General features: G+C 34.4%; 1 protein-coding gene across 4 annotated transcripts in view; it reads right to left on the bottom strand.

The window, feature by feature from the left end:
• The window catches only part of LOC128020125 (dual specificity calcium/calmodulin-dependent 3',5'-cyclic nucleotide phosphodiesterase 1A), a 56802-nt gene that overhangs the window by 2161 nt on the left and 32479 nt on the right, over positions 1 to 22162 (bottom strand). For 2 of the 4 annotated variants that reach the window (XM_052606749.1, XM_052606750.1), the window contains 12 exons: positions 20203 to 20316; positions 16990 to 17172; positions 14085 to 14151; positions 13869 to 13985; positions 8729 to 8869; positions 8423 to 8523; positions 5802 to 5927; positions 5588 to 5689; positions 3959 to 4079; positions 2866 to 2947; positions 635 to 749; positions 362 to 549 (listed from right to left, as the gene is read on the bottom strand). In XM_052606749.1, coding sequence (XP_052462709.1) covers positions 362 to 549; positions 635 to 749; positions 2866 to 2947; positions 3959 to 4079; positions 5588 to 5689; positions 5802 to 5927; positions 8423 to 8523; positions 8729 to 8869; positions 13869 to 13985; positions 14085 to 14151; positions 16990 to 17172; positions 20203 to 20316 — 1457 coding nt within the window. Of the gene's footprint in view, positions 1 to 361; positions 550 to 634; positions 750 to 2865; positions 2948 to 3958; positions 4080 to 5587; positions 5690 to 5801; positions 5928 to 8422; positions 8524 to 8728; positions 8870 to 13868; positions 13986 to 14084; positions 14152 to 16989; positions 17173 to 17756; positions 17837 to 19442; positions 19630 to 20202; positions 20317 to 22162 lie in introns of those variants that run through there. The other 2 variants (XM_052606752.1, XM_052606751.1) reach the window with 2 other exon arrangements.

Raw genomic sequence — 22162 nt, 5'->3', positions numbered from 1 at the left:
ATTATTATTATTATTATTTATTATTATTATTATTACACAACATATATAATTATTTTATATATTATTATTATAAAAAAATTACAAAGTGGGGTATAGTCAAATTTATTTTGTGTTTTAAAACCCACTGTGAAATAAATAATATATTATTTTGATAATTTGTACTACATGTTTGTAATACTTTTGCTTCTTAAACACCAGTTGTTTAGCCAAGTCACAACAATTCCCAATCTTCCATCTGTGTTTTCTACAGTTTTTTGATAACTTTACTAATATTCCAAATAACAATAATAATAATAATGAATGTGTGTTATGTTCAAAATTTTCACTTGTGTACACAGAAACACAAAAGATGTGTGCAGACCTTTAACAGACAGCTCTTTCCAGCGCTCCTTGTTGTTCTGGATGATCTCAGAGAGCAGGTGTTGGACTCGTTTCAGGTCGATGCCGCACAGTGAGTAATCTGTAGCGCCTCCCTGCTCGTCATTCGAACCTCGACCGCTGTGTCTCTGTACCGACTCCACCACTGCGGCTGAGCCCCGTCCCGTCAAACTGCACCGCAACAGCAGATAACACACACATTATCATCTGTCACTCAAACACCTTTACCATGATGAACACATGACCATGACCTCACCTTGACCTGCGGACACCCCCAGATTTTACAGCTTCCTCTATGAGAGGACTAATGATCTTCTCTGTGGTGTCGACCAGAACAGAGAACGTGGGCTCGACGATAAAATCAATGAACCCTTTGGAGGAAAAAAAAATATATATATTTGTTTAGAAACCTTTGTCATTTATTTACCTAACTAGAAACTCATTAGCAATAATAGATTTTGATCCAATCAAGATTCCTTGTTGTAATTGTGTCATTAAGTCAAAGCACATTTTTTCCATTAAATATTATAAGAGAGCATGTAATTGCCCCAGCAGCATCTTGATGGCAGTAAAGAGCTCTGCATGGTTGTATGGATGTGTTCACAACAGCAGTAACTCTGATACTATTCTCTCATCCTGTAATATTTATATAGTATTATATATATTATCTATTACATATACTGTGCAAAAGATGTTAATTTTCATAGAATACATGGATGTTCATAAGTGGCATCAAGTTATCATGTTGCAAAAAAGTTATTTAGCATTTTTAACTTACTTTTTTTATATTATTGTTTTTCTAAAATGTCAAAATGTTATATATTTTCCAAACAAAACAAAATAAAATAAATGAAATAAATAAATCTAAGCAAAATATATTAAAAGTATACACAGATGCTATTCTCATAATGTAATATTTGTATAGTATTATAAAATATATACTGTACATAAATATGCAAATTTAACATATGCTACATGGATGTTCCTGAGTGCCAACCAGTTATCATCTTGTAATAAAATAAAATGGATTAATAAAAATTGTTTGTTGTTGTTGTAGTTTTCTACAGAGCCCCGCACATGACATGCAGGAAAAAATAATTCAGCAAATTGAGGGAACACAATAGTAAATTGAGGGAATGCAATGGTAATCGTGTGCACGTTTTAGTACAGTGAGGGAACGAATTAGTAAATCGTGTGCACAATTTATTAATTTTTTTCTTGCATGTCGTGCAGGGCTCCGTAGTTTTCTGTCATCATGGAAAAAACTAAATTAAATATAGTTCCCAATAAATAAATCTAAACAAAATATATAAAAGCATGCACAAGAAAACACACACACAAAAAAAGATGAAAACAATTTTAAAAGTCTATATCAGTGGGTCCGTTTTGACTATTACTGTTCAAATTCAAAATATAATTTCACATTTCAAAATTAATTTAAATAATACCCATTTATTACAATTTATGCAATTTTGTATCAAAATGTTTCTTTATCCCTTTTAACATTGCATGTATCAGACATCCATTTTGGTATATTAATCTGTACCATACCATGTTTGCTAATTAAGTTTATGTTCTATTAGAGAACTAAATAAACTAAAAAAAAAAAAAAAAACTTTTTGCAATGTCTATACAATGATTTTCTCATCAAAAACATAAATTACCTTTAAATTATTTTTTGTATAGGGTAATTTCTCAGCCAAAATTGATGTGCGATTAATTTGTGATTAATCTGAATAATTAATCAGAATACTGTGTAATTAATTAAATTAAACATTTTGGCAACACTTTACAGTAAGGTTCCATTAGTTAATGTGAGTTAATGTATTAACTAACATGAACAAACAATGAACAATAATATACTATAAGTAATATAAGCTAATATAAGTTAATATACATTAACTCACATTAACTAATGGAACCTTACTGTAAAAGTGTTGCCAAAATGTTTAATTTAATTAATTACACAATATTCTGATTAATTATTCAGATTAATCACAAATTAATCGCACATCAATTTTGGCTGAGAAATTTATTTATTACAGTATATATTAATCTTTGCTAATCTTAGTTAATGAAAATATTGTTTATTGTTAGTTCATGGTAATTCACAGTGCATTACTTAATGTTAACAGGCACAGCTTTAGATTTTAATAATGCATTAGTAAAGGTTAAAACTATTGTTAACTAAGATTAATAAATGCTGTAGAAGTATTGTTCATTCTTGTTTCATGAAGGTGTTAAGCATGTGTTTTAGTGGTAACACTAACACCTAACATTTGGTAGTCCAATTAAATAATGACTCAAAATAAGATGTTTATTCATCAGCCTTGAAAATGGAAAGTCAAGCTACAGTACTGCATGAATTGTGCTTCTTTTAGCAATTCTAGCAGAATGTCTGTCTATTCAATGCATAAACTATGCTGTTGCAAACGTTGCCTCAGTGGCTATCATTGCTTGTGTGTGTGTGTGTCAGCTCTACTGTACCTATCTGAGACTGGGCAATCATAGTAGCTTTCCGGTCACATAATGGAGAGAACGGCAGCCCTAGTTCTGCTTCCTTGTCACCCTGCAGAGACAATAAAAGAATCAGAAAAAGAATTACTCACACTGATTCAAAGCCCTGTGAATAGTCTAATAAAACTTTACTCTTCCCTCTTTTGTGCTTGAGATGAAAAGCAGACGGAGACATTATGTACAGTACGTGTGATTTCTGAGCCAACAGGATTCTGAGTGCAACTTCCAAAACAAACTCAGAATACAAATAGATCCTGGATACATTCGGTTGCAAATTTGCATGGTTATTAAAAATGCATTCATTCTTTTTTTTCTTTTTTTTTTGATCCCAGTTTCCCTTACTCTATAAATTAAAATCTTCATTCTATTGTATTTTGTTAAATATTGAAATATTGTATCTGATAAATATTTTTTTATTAAACACATGTACAGTTCCATTAAAAACCAAATAACTACAATTATACATACATGCATATAGGCTCTCTCTCTCTCTCTCTCTCTCTATATATATATATATATATATATATATATATATATATATATATATATACAGTATATACAGTATATATATATATATATATATATATATATATATATATATATATATATATATATATTTAATTTTTTTTCCTTTGGTTATTATGTGCAGAAACTCTTAGATAGGGTTATCATAGTTAACTAAAACTAAAATAATAAAAACATTTTTGTTATTTGAGACAAAATAATTATAAAATAAAAGAAAGTTTAAGAATTTATTATATTTTTGTTTAGTTTAATGTACCAAATTAACTCAAACTAAAATATAAATAAAAATGTATAAAAACTGTATACATTTGAAACAATAACTAATAAAAATGACAAAACACACAATAAAATTACTAGAACCTTAACTAAAATGAAAATGAAAACAGAAAAACAAAAACTAATGTGAAATATTTTTCACAAACTATAATATTATCTTAATGGTACAATTTTTTCCCCCCCAGATAATGTTTGTATCTAGTAAGTCTGTGTTTCTGGGAGTTCTGTTTGTGTTGAGAGATAAATATTATGAAGTGCGTACTTGTCTGAAGAACTCCTCCATGAGGGCTTGTGTCCAGCGGTAGTGCAGTTTCCAGCCCTTAGCGGGATGGCTGATATCAGCCGCGTGCAGCATCAGGGACAGCGCTTTAGCCTTGTCTATTCTAATAAACACATTCATCAGAGCTTCATCAGTCACATACAAACACTAGCTGTAATTTCCACTGGAGAATTATGAATCCATAAATTATGCAGTGGTGTGCACAAGGGAGGAGCGGGGGGGCTCGAGCCCCTGCAACTTTGAGGTCTGATCTGCCCTTCTGCTGAGGGTAGGGGGGTGCGATATGAAGATTTTTGATTATGGACGATAAAAATGTCTCCACGATCTGCTTTTGAAGAAATATCATTGTATTGTGCTGCAGCGCACATTCTATCAGCTGCAGTTCTGGCGACACCGAATCAGTATACTGCGACATACATTAAAATCAGTGTTAACTCAGTGGTAGAGTTACTCTCTTTTGTGTTAATACTGTCAAAACACACAAGGTTCATGTATAGACTCAGTTATGTCTAAAATGTTATTTCTAAAATGAAAGAAAACAACTGAAAGAGATTAGATGCTCGCAGGTCTTAAAGGGACAGTACTGAACATGCTGCCGACTGTAATTAAAGGCATAGTTCACCCTAAAATGTAAATTCTGTCATTGTTTATTCACTCACATGTTGTCCATGTTGACATCTTGCAAAATAGAGAAACCAACATGACAAAGAATCGTGATTAAATCATGATATTTCTAAAAAAAGAAAATGGTGACATTTTTGCCATATCGCCCACCCGAACAAACAAATACACACTACCCATCACCCCCAACACCACCCCCTCCCCCGACCTCGGACCGCGATTGTGCCATCGTAACGCCATTTCGTCCCTACCCCTCCAGAAGTCTGTGCACACCACTGTTACACACACACACTCACACACATTCGCAAACAAAGGACATGAGAGGATTGAGTCTAAATGGCACCATCAGCCTCTGTCTGTCACTCGGTCTATTTACAATTTGAAATGGTTTTACTATAGTAACTGTAGATTTGTATATTGTGCAGGAAAACTACGTATTTTATTTTATTTTTTAATACTTTAGTTTAATCAGCAGCTTTTCTAAAAAGGTTTACATTACTTAAGTCAGTCTGGGTAATTAAAAAAATAAAAATTACTCTAAAAAAAGTCCTATTAAAAAAAGATTCCTTCCAACAGAACAAAGGATTTCTTGGATCAAAAAGATGCATTTGAAATGCAAAATGGAGAGAATAAATGTTTTCATAGATCTGAAATGCCTTATTCCTATAAACTAGGAAAACAGACACTGGAGTTCTAGTTATTTTCATTAATAAACTTATGAGCCTGGTTAATGACTTTTATCGACTGATTCTGTATGGAGCTTAATGGACACAAAAAATAAAATAAAAATCATTCATAACAAATGAATGAATCTAGTCTCTAGTCTTGATGCATTTATTTCATCACTCAGTATATGTCATACCACCCAGTCCTAATGGGTACTATGCAAGAAGTATGACACATTTTCATAAGTTGACACGCCATCACACTCATTCACTAACACCCTCATGTTTACACACGCTCAGAGAGAACAGCAGGAGCGTCACTTACCCCTCCGGCTGCTGCAGTACATTCCTCATCGTCTTGATCTGCTGGAAATGGCAGGACATATCTGTGCTCATGACCATCTCAATCACCAGCGTACGCAGCTCCCTGTGGAAAACACAACACTGCGGCTCATCACAACTCACAGCACATGCACTTTCCCACAACAGATCCTCCATTCCTCAGGAACGGCATGTCTGAGGACATAAAGCCAGCGTACCTCCAGTCATCCTTCGAGAGGTTGACCAGGATGTTCATCTCATCTTCTTGCATGAGTCTGTAGGCTGCACTCACGTGGTGGTTTTCTAGAACCGAGCGGTCATTGTACAGGATGGCCACTTCTGATCTGTGCAGGACCAAAGAAAGAGGAGTTAATAAATTTACCTTGAAGGTCAGTTCACCCTAAAAATTTACATTTCATCATCATTTAGTCACATTTACATCAATTCCAAGTCAGTAGGATTTTCTTTCTTTCATGGAACACAGCAATTTTTTTTTTTAATGAAAGCTTATTGTCGCCAGGGGCTTTCAAACTACACTTGTACAGATAAAAAAATGTACATATTCATAACGTTGGTTATGAAAATAATTGGGGCTAGGCTAGGTGTCAATTGATGTCAATGGCACATTGTGTCACACCAGCTTAAATATATGAATGCAGTGTTTTGTAACTTTTTTTTTTTTTTCGTTTTTTTTTTATTTTTATGAAAATAAGCAGATTGGACAATTATTTTGTGTCTAAGGCCTGCTGAATTGAAGAGTTAAAATAATTTAATTTTATTCACTACTTCAATAGAAAATCTTTGTGCTGGAGTTTTCAAGAAAAAAGAAACCTTCTGCTAATGTGAAGAACTTGCTGTATATTGTAAAAAAAAAGAAAAGAAGAAAAAAAGAACTTGTCCACCACAAGTTTCAAAAATGTGTTATTGTTTAAAAAAAAGCCTCTTACGCTCACCAAGAATTTTACTTTTTATTCTCGCAAGGAGTCAATTTGAGAACTACAAGCTGAGGTGGGACATCAGCGGCAATCAGAGATATCCATTTTTCCCATCACACAAGTCTCCCATAACATTGATGATTGAGCGCTCCTCTAAAATCACTGTATTTTTGGAGTACTGTCCTTGCCATCAGTTTCTGTCTGCATCAAAAGCTAAAAATGTGATGCACTTCTCAGAATAATGACTGTGTATTACCTCTCTCTACCACACACACACACACACACTGTCTTTGGCTTTCACACTAGGCTCTCCAACACCTAGTAAGCTGCCTATGTAAGCAGCATGTTAATGCATCACAGACATGCTCCTGATGCAAACACTGTTGAATATGGTAGGTAGCATCATGTTTTTAAGATAACTTCAAATGAACAAATTCTAAGCAAGCATCACATTTCCTTCAAAGAGAAGGTAATAATGCAAATGGATTGCAACAAGCTTGCTTAAAAAAAATCCACTAAAGATTAAAGAATACAAATATTAATATTAAATACTTTACAAATTTTGATACATGCCATAAAGTTGTATAAATTGTTGTATAAATACTACAAATATATATTAGTAGAACACATCCTGAGCTGCTGCCCAGAAGGGATGGTGATGGCCGCTAAAGGCAGTATTGGAGAGCGTCTCCTTGGCCACTGCAAACAGTAAGCTCCGTCATTAAGCGAAGGAAATACAGTACAGTTTGTGAAAGAAGAAGAGCAGCCAACATCACAGCGCAAAGCTCCAGCAGGCCTTCTTCATATAGCACGGGACTGGGAGCTTTTGGTTGACCTGGAGAAGCAGCTGAAATTCCCAGAACACATCTTTGGAACCTGACATCATCATTCTATCTGAGGTCTCGAAAGAGCTAGTTTTGATAGAATTGACTGTGCCTTGGGAAGATTGAATGGAAGAGGCATTTGAAAGGAAAAGTGCCAGGTACAAAGATCTGACTGATCAGTGTCGAGAGAGGGGTTGGCTTTGCTGGCTGCTCCCTCTACAGAACATTCACTGCACTGGGGCTGAGTGAGCCCCAGAGGAGAGCAGCCATTAGACTCGCAACAGAGGCTGCAGAAACAGCTTCAAGATGGCTGTGGATAAAAAGGGGGGATCCGTGACCAAACACTGCTGGGACTCAAATAGTTCATCATAATTTATGATAATAATCAACTTACGATTTCATTTACACAAAGAAACAAGCATTTTAGTTACTAAATATTAGCTTGCTTATGTCTAGATTTTCATAGAATGTGCTGTAGATGCAGGTGTGATGCTAAGCTAGTTTCCATCGCAGGTACCTTCATACAAAGATGCTTTGTCTGTCCATCATTAAAAGAAAAGTTCACCGAAAAATTAAAATTTGCTGAAATTTGTCTCACCCTCAGGCCATCCAAACCGTAGCTGAATTTGTTTCTTCATGAACACAGATTGTGAAAAATGTAGCATTTAGCATTGCTCACCAATGAATTCTCTGCAGTGAATGGGTGCCGTCAAAGTGCAAACAGCTGATAAAAACATCCACATCACTCCAGTCCATCAGTTATCATCTTGCTAAATGAAAAGCTGTGTGTGTGTTTTTAAGAAACAAATCCATCTTTAAGGTGTCCTGTTTGGACTCTCATTCTGACGGCACCCATTCACAGCAGAGGATCCATTGGTGAGCGAGTGATGTAATGCTAAATTTCTCCAAGCCTGTTCCTGTGAAGATATAAACTCATTTACATGCTGGATGACCCGAGGGTGATAACATTTTCAGCAAACTTTCATTTTTGGCTGATTTTGGGTATTCCTTTAAGGCAGTTTAATTAAAATTTGAACACTTCATTGAAACCACTGGCTGCTTCTTATGGTCACCACACACCTGGTCTGAATGTGGAAGTTATTGGTCGTTCCAGTGTGTTCAAAGTCGTGGATTGCAGCAGCAAACACCATGGCCAATATTTCCAGTTCAGAGAGCCAGTGCTGTGGGAGAGCAAACCAGACAGCTGTTACCCAAATAATCATCATTACCATGATTCAACATCATCAAAACCAATTTCAACAGCTGTGCATATTAACCTGCAAGTTAAGACATCAAGCGTTCTGCTTGTATTGATTACAAACAGATGTCATATTTGTTTGTCTGTGCAAGACATGCATGCACAATTCACCTGTGAATTTAACTCACCATAATGCCAGTGTGTAGCATCAGATAGTGTGCCGTCTGCGTGACATCAGCAGCATGGATCAAATTGTGGTAGGGGTTTCTGTGCTTGCTGTAACCTATTTCCAGAGCTTCCACAAATGACACAAGGGAGGACACTGGTATCTGCACAAAGAACAACAATCACAGTTACAAAACTAGAATACAATCTTTAACTACACTACCATTCAAAATTTAGGTGTCAGTAAGAATTGTATTATTAATTTTTTTTTTTTTTTAGAAACCAATACCTTTATTCAGCAAGGATTCATCAAAAAACTCAAAAGTTTTCTAAAAGTAATATTACACATTATTAAACATTATTCAATTAGTTTCTTGAGGAGCAAATCAGCATATTGAAATGGTCTCTGAAGGATTGTGTGATACTAAATACTTTTTTTTTATCAAATAAATCCAGTCTTTGGCTTTTTCTAAAACAAACAAAAAAAAATATTACAGACCCCAAATTGATGTGTAGTGTAGATGTTGTCAGATTAACTAGATAGTAATTACACTGATTTAAGTATCAGCCAACGTATCAGGAGTACGCAAATAATTTACAGCTTTATTCATATTTCGAGTCAGACATGACTGTACAAAATAACTTGTTTCACTCAATCAGTTTCATCTAATGCATTAGTTACAACTCAGTTGAATCAGATGATCTGAGTCTTGAACACGAAAACTGCTAATTTAATTAGAATTAATTTTTTATTTATCTTTATTTATTGTAATTGTGACTGCAACTGCAACCTAATATTTCACAATCTTTATTGTAAAATTGCTTTCATTATTTATTTAGTTATTTACATGTATTTAAGACTTCCTCTCACAATTTACTTTTTGTATTACCTTAAGGCAAAAACAAGCTTTAATGTTATTTTTCATGTTTTCATGTATTTTTTTCTTTGTCATATTTCAGCGAGTCTTTTTGCACCCTACCATCCGTATTCTTCAAACAAGGTGGAAGGAACACTATAAAATATACTGATATTTTTAACTAAAACTAAGAATATAAATCTTAAACATTTTTTTTCTCTAATTAAAACTAAATATAATTTAAAAACAGATGTAAAGCAAAATATTAGATGAAAGGCAGAAGGGCACACATTTCTAATCATGGGACACCATACTTAGTTACACGTCATGTCACCTAACTAAAAAAAGCTTAAGTTACTTAAAATTACAAAAAAAGACAGAAGAAATACTAAAAAATAAATCTAAATATTAAAAAAAGTTTGTTTTTTTGCAAAAGTTGGTTTAAGATACATCAACATAATCAAAAAACAAACCACTGTGTTAATTATTTTTTTCTTCTTCTTTTGTTCTCTGATTGCCTAATTTGCTGCTAGACAACTCATATGAATGTCTGCATGTATAATTCTGAATGTTTAGCGTCCATGGTATGAAAATAATCGCTGCGAGACCCTTCCGAAGTGAACGAGTCTTCAGAGAGTCGTGAGTTAGAGTGTGGGACGCAGCCTCCTTTTTTTTTTTTTTACTTGTTTTTCCACTAAATTTAAAACTTTAGAAAGTTAATAAAGTAGGTAGTTGCGGTGTAGGTTCAGCGATTACTTTATCTTTTCTAATTTCCAAAATATGTGAAATAATTTAGGTTTATTCCGTTTTTATTTTATTTTATTTATAGGTTTTTGTTTATTTTAATAGCAACATCTGGGAACATTGCATCTCCGGCATTAGTCTGGCAGTAATCAAAAAAGGCAGTGACTATTTACACTGTACATAGTGCAAATAGCAGCATTTTTTTTTTGTGATATTTTTTTTGTGTTAGCCAGCACCCCTCATTATGGGACTCACAGCTGAAAGTGCTCTAACTTACTTATAATTGTAATAGTTTCCTACTTCAGTGTGTTACAAACATAATTGTGGAGTCTTTAGAAAGAAGACCCTTTGGGCTTCACTTTTTATCAACCAGATTTGATAATGCTCAAAAAGATTAAAAGTTATAGACACTGAAGTGCCTTGAATTTTTTTTTTTACCACTAAAAATTTTTTTATTTGATATAAAAATACATGAAATGAGTCCTGGAGCAATCTAGAAAAGTAATGGGTTGAAAGCCACATGTCTCATAAGTTTCTATTTCAAATCTGAATAAAATATAATGAAAAATGAGACTCCTGCAAATATTTTTATGAGACTAGGTCTACACCCCCACCCCCCAAATATAAGGAAATATATTTCCCAATAGTAGGCTATTGAAGGCTTCTACAACTATTGTTTTCAATTATAAAACACTAGACAGAAACTTAGACATCATATAAATTATTTATTTGAGCACTAGAAAAATACAATAAGAATAATTTGAGAAAGAAAAATTAAGAAAAATAAGGGAAAAAAAAAGATTTAACTTTGTTTTCCAATATAGAACATCCTGAGATTGCTAGAGATGTATATTTTACAATGAATTACGATGCAAATATGTTCTGATGGCCACTTATACAGATGGCAATAACACAAATGTGCCAAAGTAAATAATCCACTCTCTCTACTCATATAGACACGTTCACTTTGATAGCCGTGATCATTCAGTAATGGCGAGCTGATTTGGGCTGATTTGCACTCAAACAGATGGTAATCATGCAGATACATTCACATTCAACATAAAACACACTCTCACATATATAAAAACTGTCAAAAATTAAAAGAAATAAAGGAAAATGCGATCGCTGTAAGTTCCGCCTCCATCAGCTGACAGGTGCGTCAGAGCGCGTCACATGCTCCCAGGAGAGAGCGCCAAATTCAAATAAACTATCTTCCGCCTATTTTTCATTATTTCTTTTTTCCGGTGGATCGTCTCATTCTGTTTGTGACACTGTACGCTGCAAAACCATCCCGTGTTTTTATTACCAAGACGCAGTTTCCGACCGTGAGTTATTCCATAAAGGACGCAAACAGTTCTGTCGCTGAAGAAATGAAATGTAAACAAAGGAATTATGATCCATATTACAACATTATTGCTTTGTTGGACTAAACGTGCTTCACGAGATGTCATTCACTGGACCCTTACCTTCCTAACTAAACCGGGATTTACAGCTGTGGATGTTTATGACTCGTTATTACGACGGATCTGGTATGTACAGAGTTTTCTTTGCTTATTTTTTTATGTGTAACGTTACTGCTTACACAAATGTAGCAAATACAGTCTTTATAAGCTTTCCATTGAAAAACAGCAATCTGTCTTTGATGCTTGAGGCTTAGATCTTTATAATGATACATAGTTTGTCAAGATTAAATTTGTCCTATTTGTCCTGTTTCATTTAATCTATTCATAATCACTGACACGTGCGAGTGGAGAGGCTTTGAGGACGAGGGCGTTCTGGTGCAGGCTAACAGGATTTATACTATGTTAAAATAACAGGATTTTCTGCTATTTATATTACTTACTGCAAACAGTGGCAATTATCTGCACCTCAGTATTGTAGTACATTATAAAACAGTATGCAATAATAACTTATTGAGTGTCAATGTAATGGATGCCAACTTATTGGGACAATAAAGCCCTCCCTACGCCTACACTTAACTTTTTGATTATTTACTTAATTTTCATTGAAAATAAATGCTTTTCTGATGTGATTTGAAATTTGAAAAGGGAGGTTTTTTTTTTGCCAAAAAGCAAATTCGAACCCGGGTCAATCACATCAAAATATGTATGACACACGTTTGACCTTCTACGCCACTGCAGCTGACTGTCAGGTATTGTCTTTTGTAATCTTGACTATCCGAAAATAACACATTTGGTAGGCAATATGTATGTTTGCATGAATGATAAACAACTGATAAAATTATCCACCCCATAAATATAGTATTAACAAACTTTGATACAATAAATAGTGTATGATTTAAAAATGAGCATCCCTCCAAAAACATCTACATTTCTGTCTCTTTCAAGTGTTAGTGTAATTAGTTGTATTTATAGGGGTTATTATAGCACAAGTCTATAATAAGAGGGTTATTATAGAAACTCCCTGGACCTCACTTATTTTCAAAGCCTGGCTATGGCCTTGCTTGCATGTATTTTGTAATCATGGGGCACTATGAGTCTGTCATCACCGTGCTTGTGAACAGGTGAAGAAGGCATGAGACCTGAAACTACTCATAACAGATGTATATCACATGCAAATGTCCTGTTACAGGGAGGAAAAAAAAACATGCATGCTTCGGAGACAATGTCAACTCTGGTTAAAACTTTGGTTAAGAAAAAAAGTGTGATTCCAAAAGGTTGAAATCATAATATATTATAGAAATAGTTCAAATAACAACTCATATAACACTTTTTCATGCTGTTTCAAACCTGTATGAGTTTCTTTCTTCGATTGAAAGCAAAAAGAAAGATTATTTGATGAGCGTGTTACTCTTTTCTGTGCAGTCACAAAGAATGAGACTGAAGCTTTCAGCCTTTAAAAATGAAGCAAAACAACCATAAACATATTATAAAACGAGTTATTTTAACTCATGCTTCATATTCTAAAATCGTATTATGAATATTCTTAAAGCCTTTTAATGACAAAAAATAACTTTTAGTCAATGGAGCGGATTATAATTTAAGTTATTATTCACAGCAAATCTTGAGACCCTGGGCACCATCGTAAATGATTTATGAATGAATCATTATTTGAGTCGGATCTTTTTAATTAATCATTTGATCTGGTGAACAAGACTGAATCATTGAATCAGACTGAATCAGTTACAGAGAACTCCTTAATACTGAACTGATTCAATGATCCTGAACTGATTCAGTGATTACCAGTGAATGACACTGACAATGATTTACATTTCAGTCTTTTCTCACACAAAATTATTTTATGCTTTCAGAAGACTTTGAATAAAGTGCATAAGTAATATACATTAGGCTACATTTATATATTTTTTTATGATTCTTTTTGAAACTTGAAAGCCTCAGTCCTTATTAAGTGTAACTCAATAAAAAAGGGGACCAATAAATGTAAGGGTTTAAATGAGATGTGGTTAGGTAAATGACAGATTTAATTTTATTCAGTGGCATCATGCTAGTTTCCCTAAGGGTGTATAAGTCAGTATCTTAGGTAAGCAAAGTGCGTAATATCACGGATTTGGTGTGGGCCTGGTTTTTGCAGTCTCTCATACCCTGAAGCGGCTGATCAAGTCGTATCTGGTGAGCAGTTCATACACAAGGAACTTCAGAGCGTGTTCACTACTCGCCTCTTGAAGCTTGAAGACATCAAATGACCATTTATCAACATCCTGAAAAAGAAGAAGACACGTACGAGCTAGTGGCGGACATAAAACTTTAAGGAAACAAACTAAAGCCATTTTATAATCTACTGTAAAGATATTCTGTACCTTTAGAGCTGTAATTACAGATGATGGATAGTTCAACCCTGCCATATTGGATGTTCTTCTGTACATTCTGTGAACACAAACCATCATATGTTTTTTTTTTTTCTATGACCATGGCTGACAGCTTATTTTTAACAAGGTACATTTCAGTACAGATTTTTTGTGAACCAGTAACAATTTTATGCTGAATTTGCATAAATTTGTAAATCACATGTCAAAATGAATACTGAAATGACACTAAATACTTTCTTGAAAGCTGATGTCCTTTGGTTCTTCTATATACTGATTTACAACTACTTTAAAAAGCATGTTGCTTGTTCTTTTAAGCATGCAAATTATCTGTCACACTATGTAAAATGAACCAATACAAACTAAAAGTGATTAAAATGGTGAGAAACTTTTTAATTTAACCTAAAATATAAATGGTAGCACTTTATTTTACAGTCCTGTTCCCCCATGTACATACTTTGTACTTATTATAGTAATTACAATAACTATGTAATAACTAGGTACTAACCCCGAAACTACCCCTAAACCTAACCCTACCCCATGTAGTTACCTTGTATTACCAGAACTTTCTTATATAAATACACTGTAAGTACACTACAAGTACATGTAAGTACACGTACTTTAAAATAAAGTGCAACCATATAAATTATGTTTATGACGTCTACATTATGATATTTTCGTTTTAGTTAAGTGGAACTCATGAACCCTTTAAGATTACACTGTAAGTGACATTATATAAAACCATTAAATTGTTCATCACGATCAGGAGCGTTTGACTAAGGTGTAGAGTTAAAATAGTGCTTTACAAAACTGTTTAAGAGACAAAGAGGACAAGGGTATTACACACAAGGATACAACTGCAGAAATAACACTGGACTTTTTGAATTTTGACAGCAGCAATCAATTAAAATTGAATACAACTATTCCTTCACAGAACTGTATTTCCCTGTAGTCACAAGTACATTTAAGTAGGAATCAGAGCAAAGAATAGGATGACATAACCCTAAAACGTTCCTTTTTTAATGAAGATGGAAAAGCCCTTAAAATGTCATTTTACTTCACACTGTCCAGATTCCAAAATAATAGTACATAATGATCAAATTCAGTTCCAGTGTACTTATTAACTTGGCTCTCGCAAAATAAATCCCAATAATGGAAAATAAACAGGTTCACACTATGCAGAACATTTTCATGTCTCCATTCCATCTTAATATAAAAAGTAAAATAATAAACTCACAAATGCTAAAGACTGAAATCATATTAAATAGTTTTATTTGATCACAACACAATTAAGTGAACGAGAATTTTAAATAAATATCCTATTCATTATGATACGTCGTCTAGCATTAGCCTTTTTTAATATCCTTTTTATAACAATATATTCATTAATGACATCATCCACCAGGAAGTGGCATCATTCTAGTGGGAAAATAAATCTGTCCATCTTGTTTGACAAAATAAAAGTAAGATAATATAATAGATAATATATCCATTTTCTTGCCACTGTGTAAGTTACCAGATTATAATTAATAAAGTTTAGGCACATATCTCTGAACAGCTTGTTTACACTTTTATACCTCAGACTAACAGATATTTTGGATCATTTGGATGTCTTGTAGCATTAAGCGAGCCCCTAACATGCATCTGATATCCACCTGATGATCAGCACCGCAAGCTCAACAGGTGTCTATGACATTCTGAATGAGTTTCCATGGAAATGAGGAGCTCTGCCCATGTAAGAGGGAGGCGGTTTGTGCGTATTACTCAGACGTGAGGGTACATGTCACATTGAGGACGGCTGCAATGCAAATGAAATGGCTGGAGACATTCATTTTCATTTACTGGAAAAGATTATGCAGAACAAGCCCTTAAGTATGTCTTATGTGTCAGTAATCTTGGTAGACATTTTCCCAGTTAGCAGGAAAAAACGGGCAGGTCTGTGAAGCGACTGTCTGTATGATTTAAACTCACTGAGCAGCAGCAAATTAAATGTTAAAACAAAGACTCTGTCTCAAAACCTAGTGAGCTATACCTTGATGTCTACAGCATACATAGGCTGCTGCCTTCAAAGGAAATATTTAGTTTGAGATGGAATCCAAGTGACTGATTTACTGTAGAACATTTTTTTCTATTAAAAGTTAATGGAAGCATGTTTCTCATCCAACAAAATGATATGCTGATTAAAGACATTAAAAATAAATTTATAATAAATTTATAATAAATAAATGGTATTTATAAATACATATTCAATATAAAAAAGGATGCATCTTAAATAAAATTAACTATTTATACTTTTCAGCACTTAATGAAATATAAGTATATTGACATTTTTCTCAGTTCGTCTGCCATATTAGATTAAATTGTTCACTAAGTTTAGGGCAATGCATTCTGTGAATAGTACATGCAAAGCTGGCTTTTTCAAAATAAGGTATCTTCATTTACAGTGCAGAGAAAACAATCCATCCAAAAATGAAAATGTTGTCATCATGTACTCACACACGTCTTTCCAAACCTGTATGAATCTCTTTCTTCTGCTGAACACAAGATGATATTTAAAAGAATGTTGGTAACAAATAAGTTCCGTTTCCCATTGACTTCCACTATTTCAGAAACTGTTTGATTACCAGCATTCTTCAAACAATATAAGAGCGACATGAGGGTGTCTACATGGTGACAGAAATTTTATTTTTGGGTGAACTATATCAGAACCCTTCAATAAATATCATCATGAGATTTAAGGGTAAATTGTTACTGAGAATGATTAACTTAGCAATAAAATAACAATCCATTTATTATTAAATTAATAATTCAGAATCACTTTGGTCATGTTGAACATAATTATAAATCATTTCTGATTATGGTGAACATACCAGTTCTTAAAGAACAACAGAATAGATACCGTTCAACAAAGATCCCAGCCTGAACGGCGTGTACGATGCTGCGAAACCGGGGCTTCTCTTCCGGCCGTCTGCGCACCACTCCCATCTTCCTGGTGAAGGTGGAGGCCAGCCAATCTCGCACCTCCATGGGCACAGAGTCTGCCTGGATATCACTGAGCTCATCCTCTGTGTCCAGAAGCCGCCTGGAGAACAACAAGTATTTTCACAGAGGGCATTGCTACAAAGAGCCTACAGCAGCTGCTGTGAAGAGACTACAGCATGACCTGTACCAACACAAACATTACATGTTAGTATGTGCAGTTGAAGAGTGCGCAATCCAGTTATTTGGTTGTTTTTTTCCTGTTTTAAATGTAGAATTCTGAATATACATTGCAAATAGTAAAAACAAAGAAGTAAATAAATAATAATTCTGTGCACATTAATTCTGTTCACACCTAATTTCATTATATCTAGGTCTATCATCATTGAATCATGTCATTTGTCAACAATGTTCTATTGATATCAGCTTTGGTAATTGAAAATCTACAGTCTGTTTGACTTATATCTGCATGTGTTCGACATATTTCAGTGCTCTGTGACAATATCAGTCCACGGGGCATCTGTGCTCTTGTGACAGTATCAGAAAACATCAGTGGAAATCAGAACTACAGAGCTGGAAAACCCATAGGAGGCTGCAGCCTACATTCAAATGTCATCGGTTGGTGTTAAAATCACTATGTGCAATAACTGACGTGTAAAGATTAAGAATACAGTATTTAGGGGTTACATTTTTGGCTCCATGTGGGTTGTAATAGGATGAGTCTCCCAAAACCAGAAATACGTCCCAGTCATATTTCACACCTATAAGTCCAAAAAAATATATGAATAAAATATGTATGTATGTATATTCCTTGTAGAAAATAAACCCAATTTTTAGGTGAACCCTGAATGTGAGAAACCATCAAAAAAACAAAAAACAAATCTAAAATCTAAAAATATGTTTTGAAATATGTGAAAAATATTTTCATTAATATAATTAATATATATATATATATATATATATATAAGATTACAGTAATTAGGTTTTTTTACAAAATTAAATAAAATAAAAATCTTAATAGCCCTAAAATATGCTTTATTAATGCTAAATATTAGAGAGAGTAAGTGAGTGAGAGAAAGAGAGATGGGAAATATTCTCATGAATAATTAATAATACAAAAAATGATATATATACATTTTACATATATATAACATTTTCATTTCTAAAAAAATTGCAAATCATGGTTGTAAGTTTATGAGAATTTGTAAAAATAAAATATATGACGGTCCTAAAATATGCATTATTTTACATTATTTAGTATAAAATATCTTTCCAATTTTGGTCAAAACTACTTATTTTCATGACATTTGACCAATAAACCCAAATGTAGTACCACACCTGTGTGATGTTCTGAACTGAAGGTGCTGTTTATGAGTATGTGCCGACAGAAAGCAAGAAAACGTCTCCACAGCCACTTACTCATTTTCTCATAGAGCCGTGACTCATCCTGCCTTCTCTCAATTGGAGAGAAAGCCCGTATTCAACACTAAAGTACTTAAAGCAACCATCATAAGATTAAATAAATAAGCTTTTTCTGAGAAATGAACGCGACAGAAAGAATAGCGACAGTTATTGCTCAGTCTTACATAGGAAGCCCGACCGGCGCAGGAAATGCGACATGTTATCATAACAAATATTCACTGAGTTCCAGTAACAAGCTAAAATTGCTCAAAGCTGCAACCATGGAAATACATCCTGTGCCTGTCATTAGGAAAACGTAATTAGCCTTAGCCGAGTCTGTCTAAACACAAGCCCATCAAACAAGAGGCTGTCAGGGCTCTAGTGGGACAACGCTAGCGCTTTGTACACGTCAGTCTGAAGCACAACAGAGCGTCAGAGCTCTAGGTCTCAGTTAATTAGGATCGAGGACCCATGGGACGCACATGGGAACTGTGCAGCGCGAGCTAAACATCAACACTCTTCAAACGAATGCGAAACATCTCCTGTTAACTGCTGGAGATAGAGATGAGAATGCTTGAACAACAGAAGGGTGGACCAGATTAATAATGCCTCAGGGAGAGAGCACTCATAGCATTTACACATGTTGCACCTTTCCCATGGTCTCAATGAAAGTAAAAAAACACAGAAAGAGAGAGAATCAAGCAGCTTTGTTCATCTAGAAGAAAACGAAGCGCATCCTTAAATGGGAGGAAATAAATGTTAAAAACAACGAAACTAGAATAGATCAGCTTCGTAAGGCAGAACTGACCCCTTAAATTAATACAGGATGCCATTTGTATCATATTTTTAGCATTTCACTCTCAAACAACTGAGAATGCATTTATGAATAATATAACAGATTAAAATGTAAAACATCCAAGAAATATAGATGTTAAAAGCAGATTTCATATTGGCTTGAGAAATCCAACTTACTGAAATGCAGCAAAAACGTTTTATTATTATTCTTCCAAAATCTGTTGACACTGTGCGTTCAGAGTGAGAGTGTCCAAAATCATTCTGGCTGCCCTGCCAACAATGCTGTAGAAAGATTCCTGGATGCTCTGACGTAGATTGAATGCTTATCTCGTATTTAAAGGGGCCGTAAACAAACTTGTTGATCTTGGGCACGTGTAGGTGCTCCCCATTGGACAGCACCAATGAACTTGAGTGATTGAGTAAACTTTGGGTGACTTCCAAGAATATGTCGGGAATGGCACAAACAAGTTTGATAAATGGCCTACGAGGATACCTGAGTCCAAGGGGAAGAATGGACACTGTATTAGGAGAATGGCTCAAACTATCAGCAGTCCACAATTAGAAACTATACCAGGAGGGGTACAATGAGTGTAGCAAAACTAGTAGAGTAAGACCGAGCTACTGATTTTTGGTCTAAAAAGACTGACAAGAATTAGGTATAAGAATGGATGTTGGACAAAAGACAACAATCAAATGCGACAAAGACTCAAATGCTGTCACTGTCATCTCAGCTTTGTTTTTTATTTTGACATCTGGAACTCTGCTTCTTGAACTTCATTTACTAAATTGAGAAGGCCAGCATTTGCTCCAAGACACCATCAGTGGTTAAAACAAAACTCAAATGGCATATATTGTCTGAAGAACAGAAGAGTGTAACTTCTTTTTCACTTGAAGTTGGCAACCATGTGAGACTGTAGAAAGCCAAGCGTTCACTTACCTAGTTTCGTCGATGTACACGGCTTCCAAAACCGATGCAGCATATTCAATGTTTTTCCTCAGATCAACGACATTCACCTCCCCCTTATCCAGTTGCTTCACCAGACATCTCAATCTGAAGGAAGGAAACCAACAGCAACAGTTTCGGTGTGAGGGAATTCAGGAAAATTTCACATCTGATCCAAAAGCACTGATGTTATTCTTTGACATTCCACTGTCGGTTACAGAAATGGTTCACATTTTTACATCATTTATTCAACCTCATATCTCCCCAAACATGTATTATTTTCTTTCTTCTGTGAAACACAAACAGAGATATTCAGAGTTTGGCTCCGAACCCTAAACCATCAATTATTTTCACTGAAAAGAGTGGCTCTGAAAGGAAGTCGTGCGGGTTTGGAATGACACAAGGGTGTGTAATGACGATAAAATTTTCATTGTTGTGTAAATTATTCCTTGAAAGCCTACAATAATCATACACAAAGAGATATCTTTGCATGACACAGAATGCAATCTGTTTTATTAAAGAAACAAAATGGATAAATAAGACAGACACTGCCAATTCCACACCTACAGAATAACAAAGAGCGTAAAACATGTAAAATACAAGATAACATTTCAGCAGCATCTTAATCATCACATCTTAATCAAAACTCTACACTCAGTGAATCTCTCACAATAAGACTTTTTTTTTTTAAAAATGACCAAATCAATATCTTGGGAGAGTTAATGTGAGGTTACCCTGTAAATATGTTGGTCAAAAAACAAAGTTAAAGGGGTCATATGATGCGATTTCAAGTTTTCCTTTCTTTTTGGAGTGTTACAAGCTGTTGGTGAAAAGATAAGATCCCTAAAGTCTCAAACCCAAAGATAATTTTTTTATAAAAGCTAAGACTCTCCTAAAACGCCTTGTTTATTGGTTTTTATCTCGTCACGCGGGGGACACGGCATCACAGTATGGTAAGGGGTGTAACATTTCCATCACACACTTGAGGTATTCATCCAATCACAACACACTGGATAGCGGGCCAATCAGAGCACACCTTGCTTTTCAGAACGGTGAGTTTTGTAAAAATACATGCGTTTCAGAAAGGAGGGGCATAGAGGAGAAACAATAATGTACATTATGTGTCAAATAATGCTTTTTTTTTTTTTACTTTAAACTGCATAAGCACATTTCCCATCAAATACACACAATAATATTCTTTTTTAACAACATCATATGACTCCTTTAACATTCGAAGGTAATGCCATGTAATCCAATAACACACTGCCTTCCATTCCTTGTTTTTTGGAACAACATCCCTCTTATCGCTCCTAAAAAATTATAGTGTACAAATGATTTACATCGTGCAATGAGATGAAAGCACAAAAATATGTAAGGGATAATGCACAGATAGCTGTGCATTAAACAACTGTAATGCATAACATGGAGGCCAAGAATCACCCACCTCTCTCTTTCTCTCTCTCTGTGTTTGTGTGTAAGTGAAGTGTGTATGATGTGTGTGCATTAATATAGAATAGTGATTAAACTAATTTGGAACTACCTGCGGATTAATACGTTTTAATGCATCCCTGGCAGCCAATTAGAATTGAGTATTCAGATAGAATACCATGATACAAAAAAAAAACAAAAAAACAACGCGACTCCACCAAATCTTAATCATCATGAGTCAGTTTTTTATTTACAATGATTCTCTCAAAACAAGTCATTAAGAAAAAATTTTTTTTTAAAGAAATGAAAGAAGAAGAAACACTTTTTTTTTTTAAAAGAATGATCCAGGGCTGCAATTTCACACTCACATGCACCAGATATAAAACGAAGAATGTGCTATTATCTGTTTCAAGGATTTTTCCGAGTTTTTCTGTCCATAATCTGTCCAAGCTAAGATCTGATGTTGAGTCTTAAGGAGGAGCTGTCAGAAACACACTTATAACCAGAAGATCAGGTCCCAAGTCAC

This window comes from Carassius gibelio, chromosome A9 (genome assembly GCF_023724105.1).
Source record: "Carassius gibelio isolate Cgi1373 ecotype wild population from Czech Republic chromosome A9, carGib1.2-hapl.c, whole genome shotgun sequence".
NCBI lineage: Eukaryota > Metazoa > Chordata > Actinopteri > Cypriniformes > Cyprinidae > Carassius > Carassius gibelio.
This window is presented reverse-complemented; position numbering and strand designations above follow the sequence as displayed.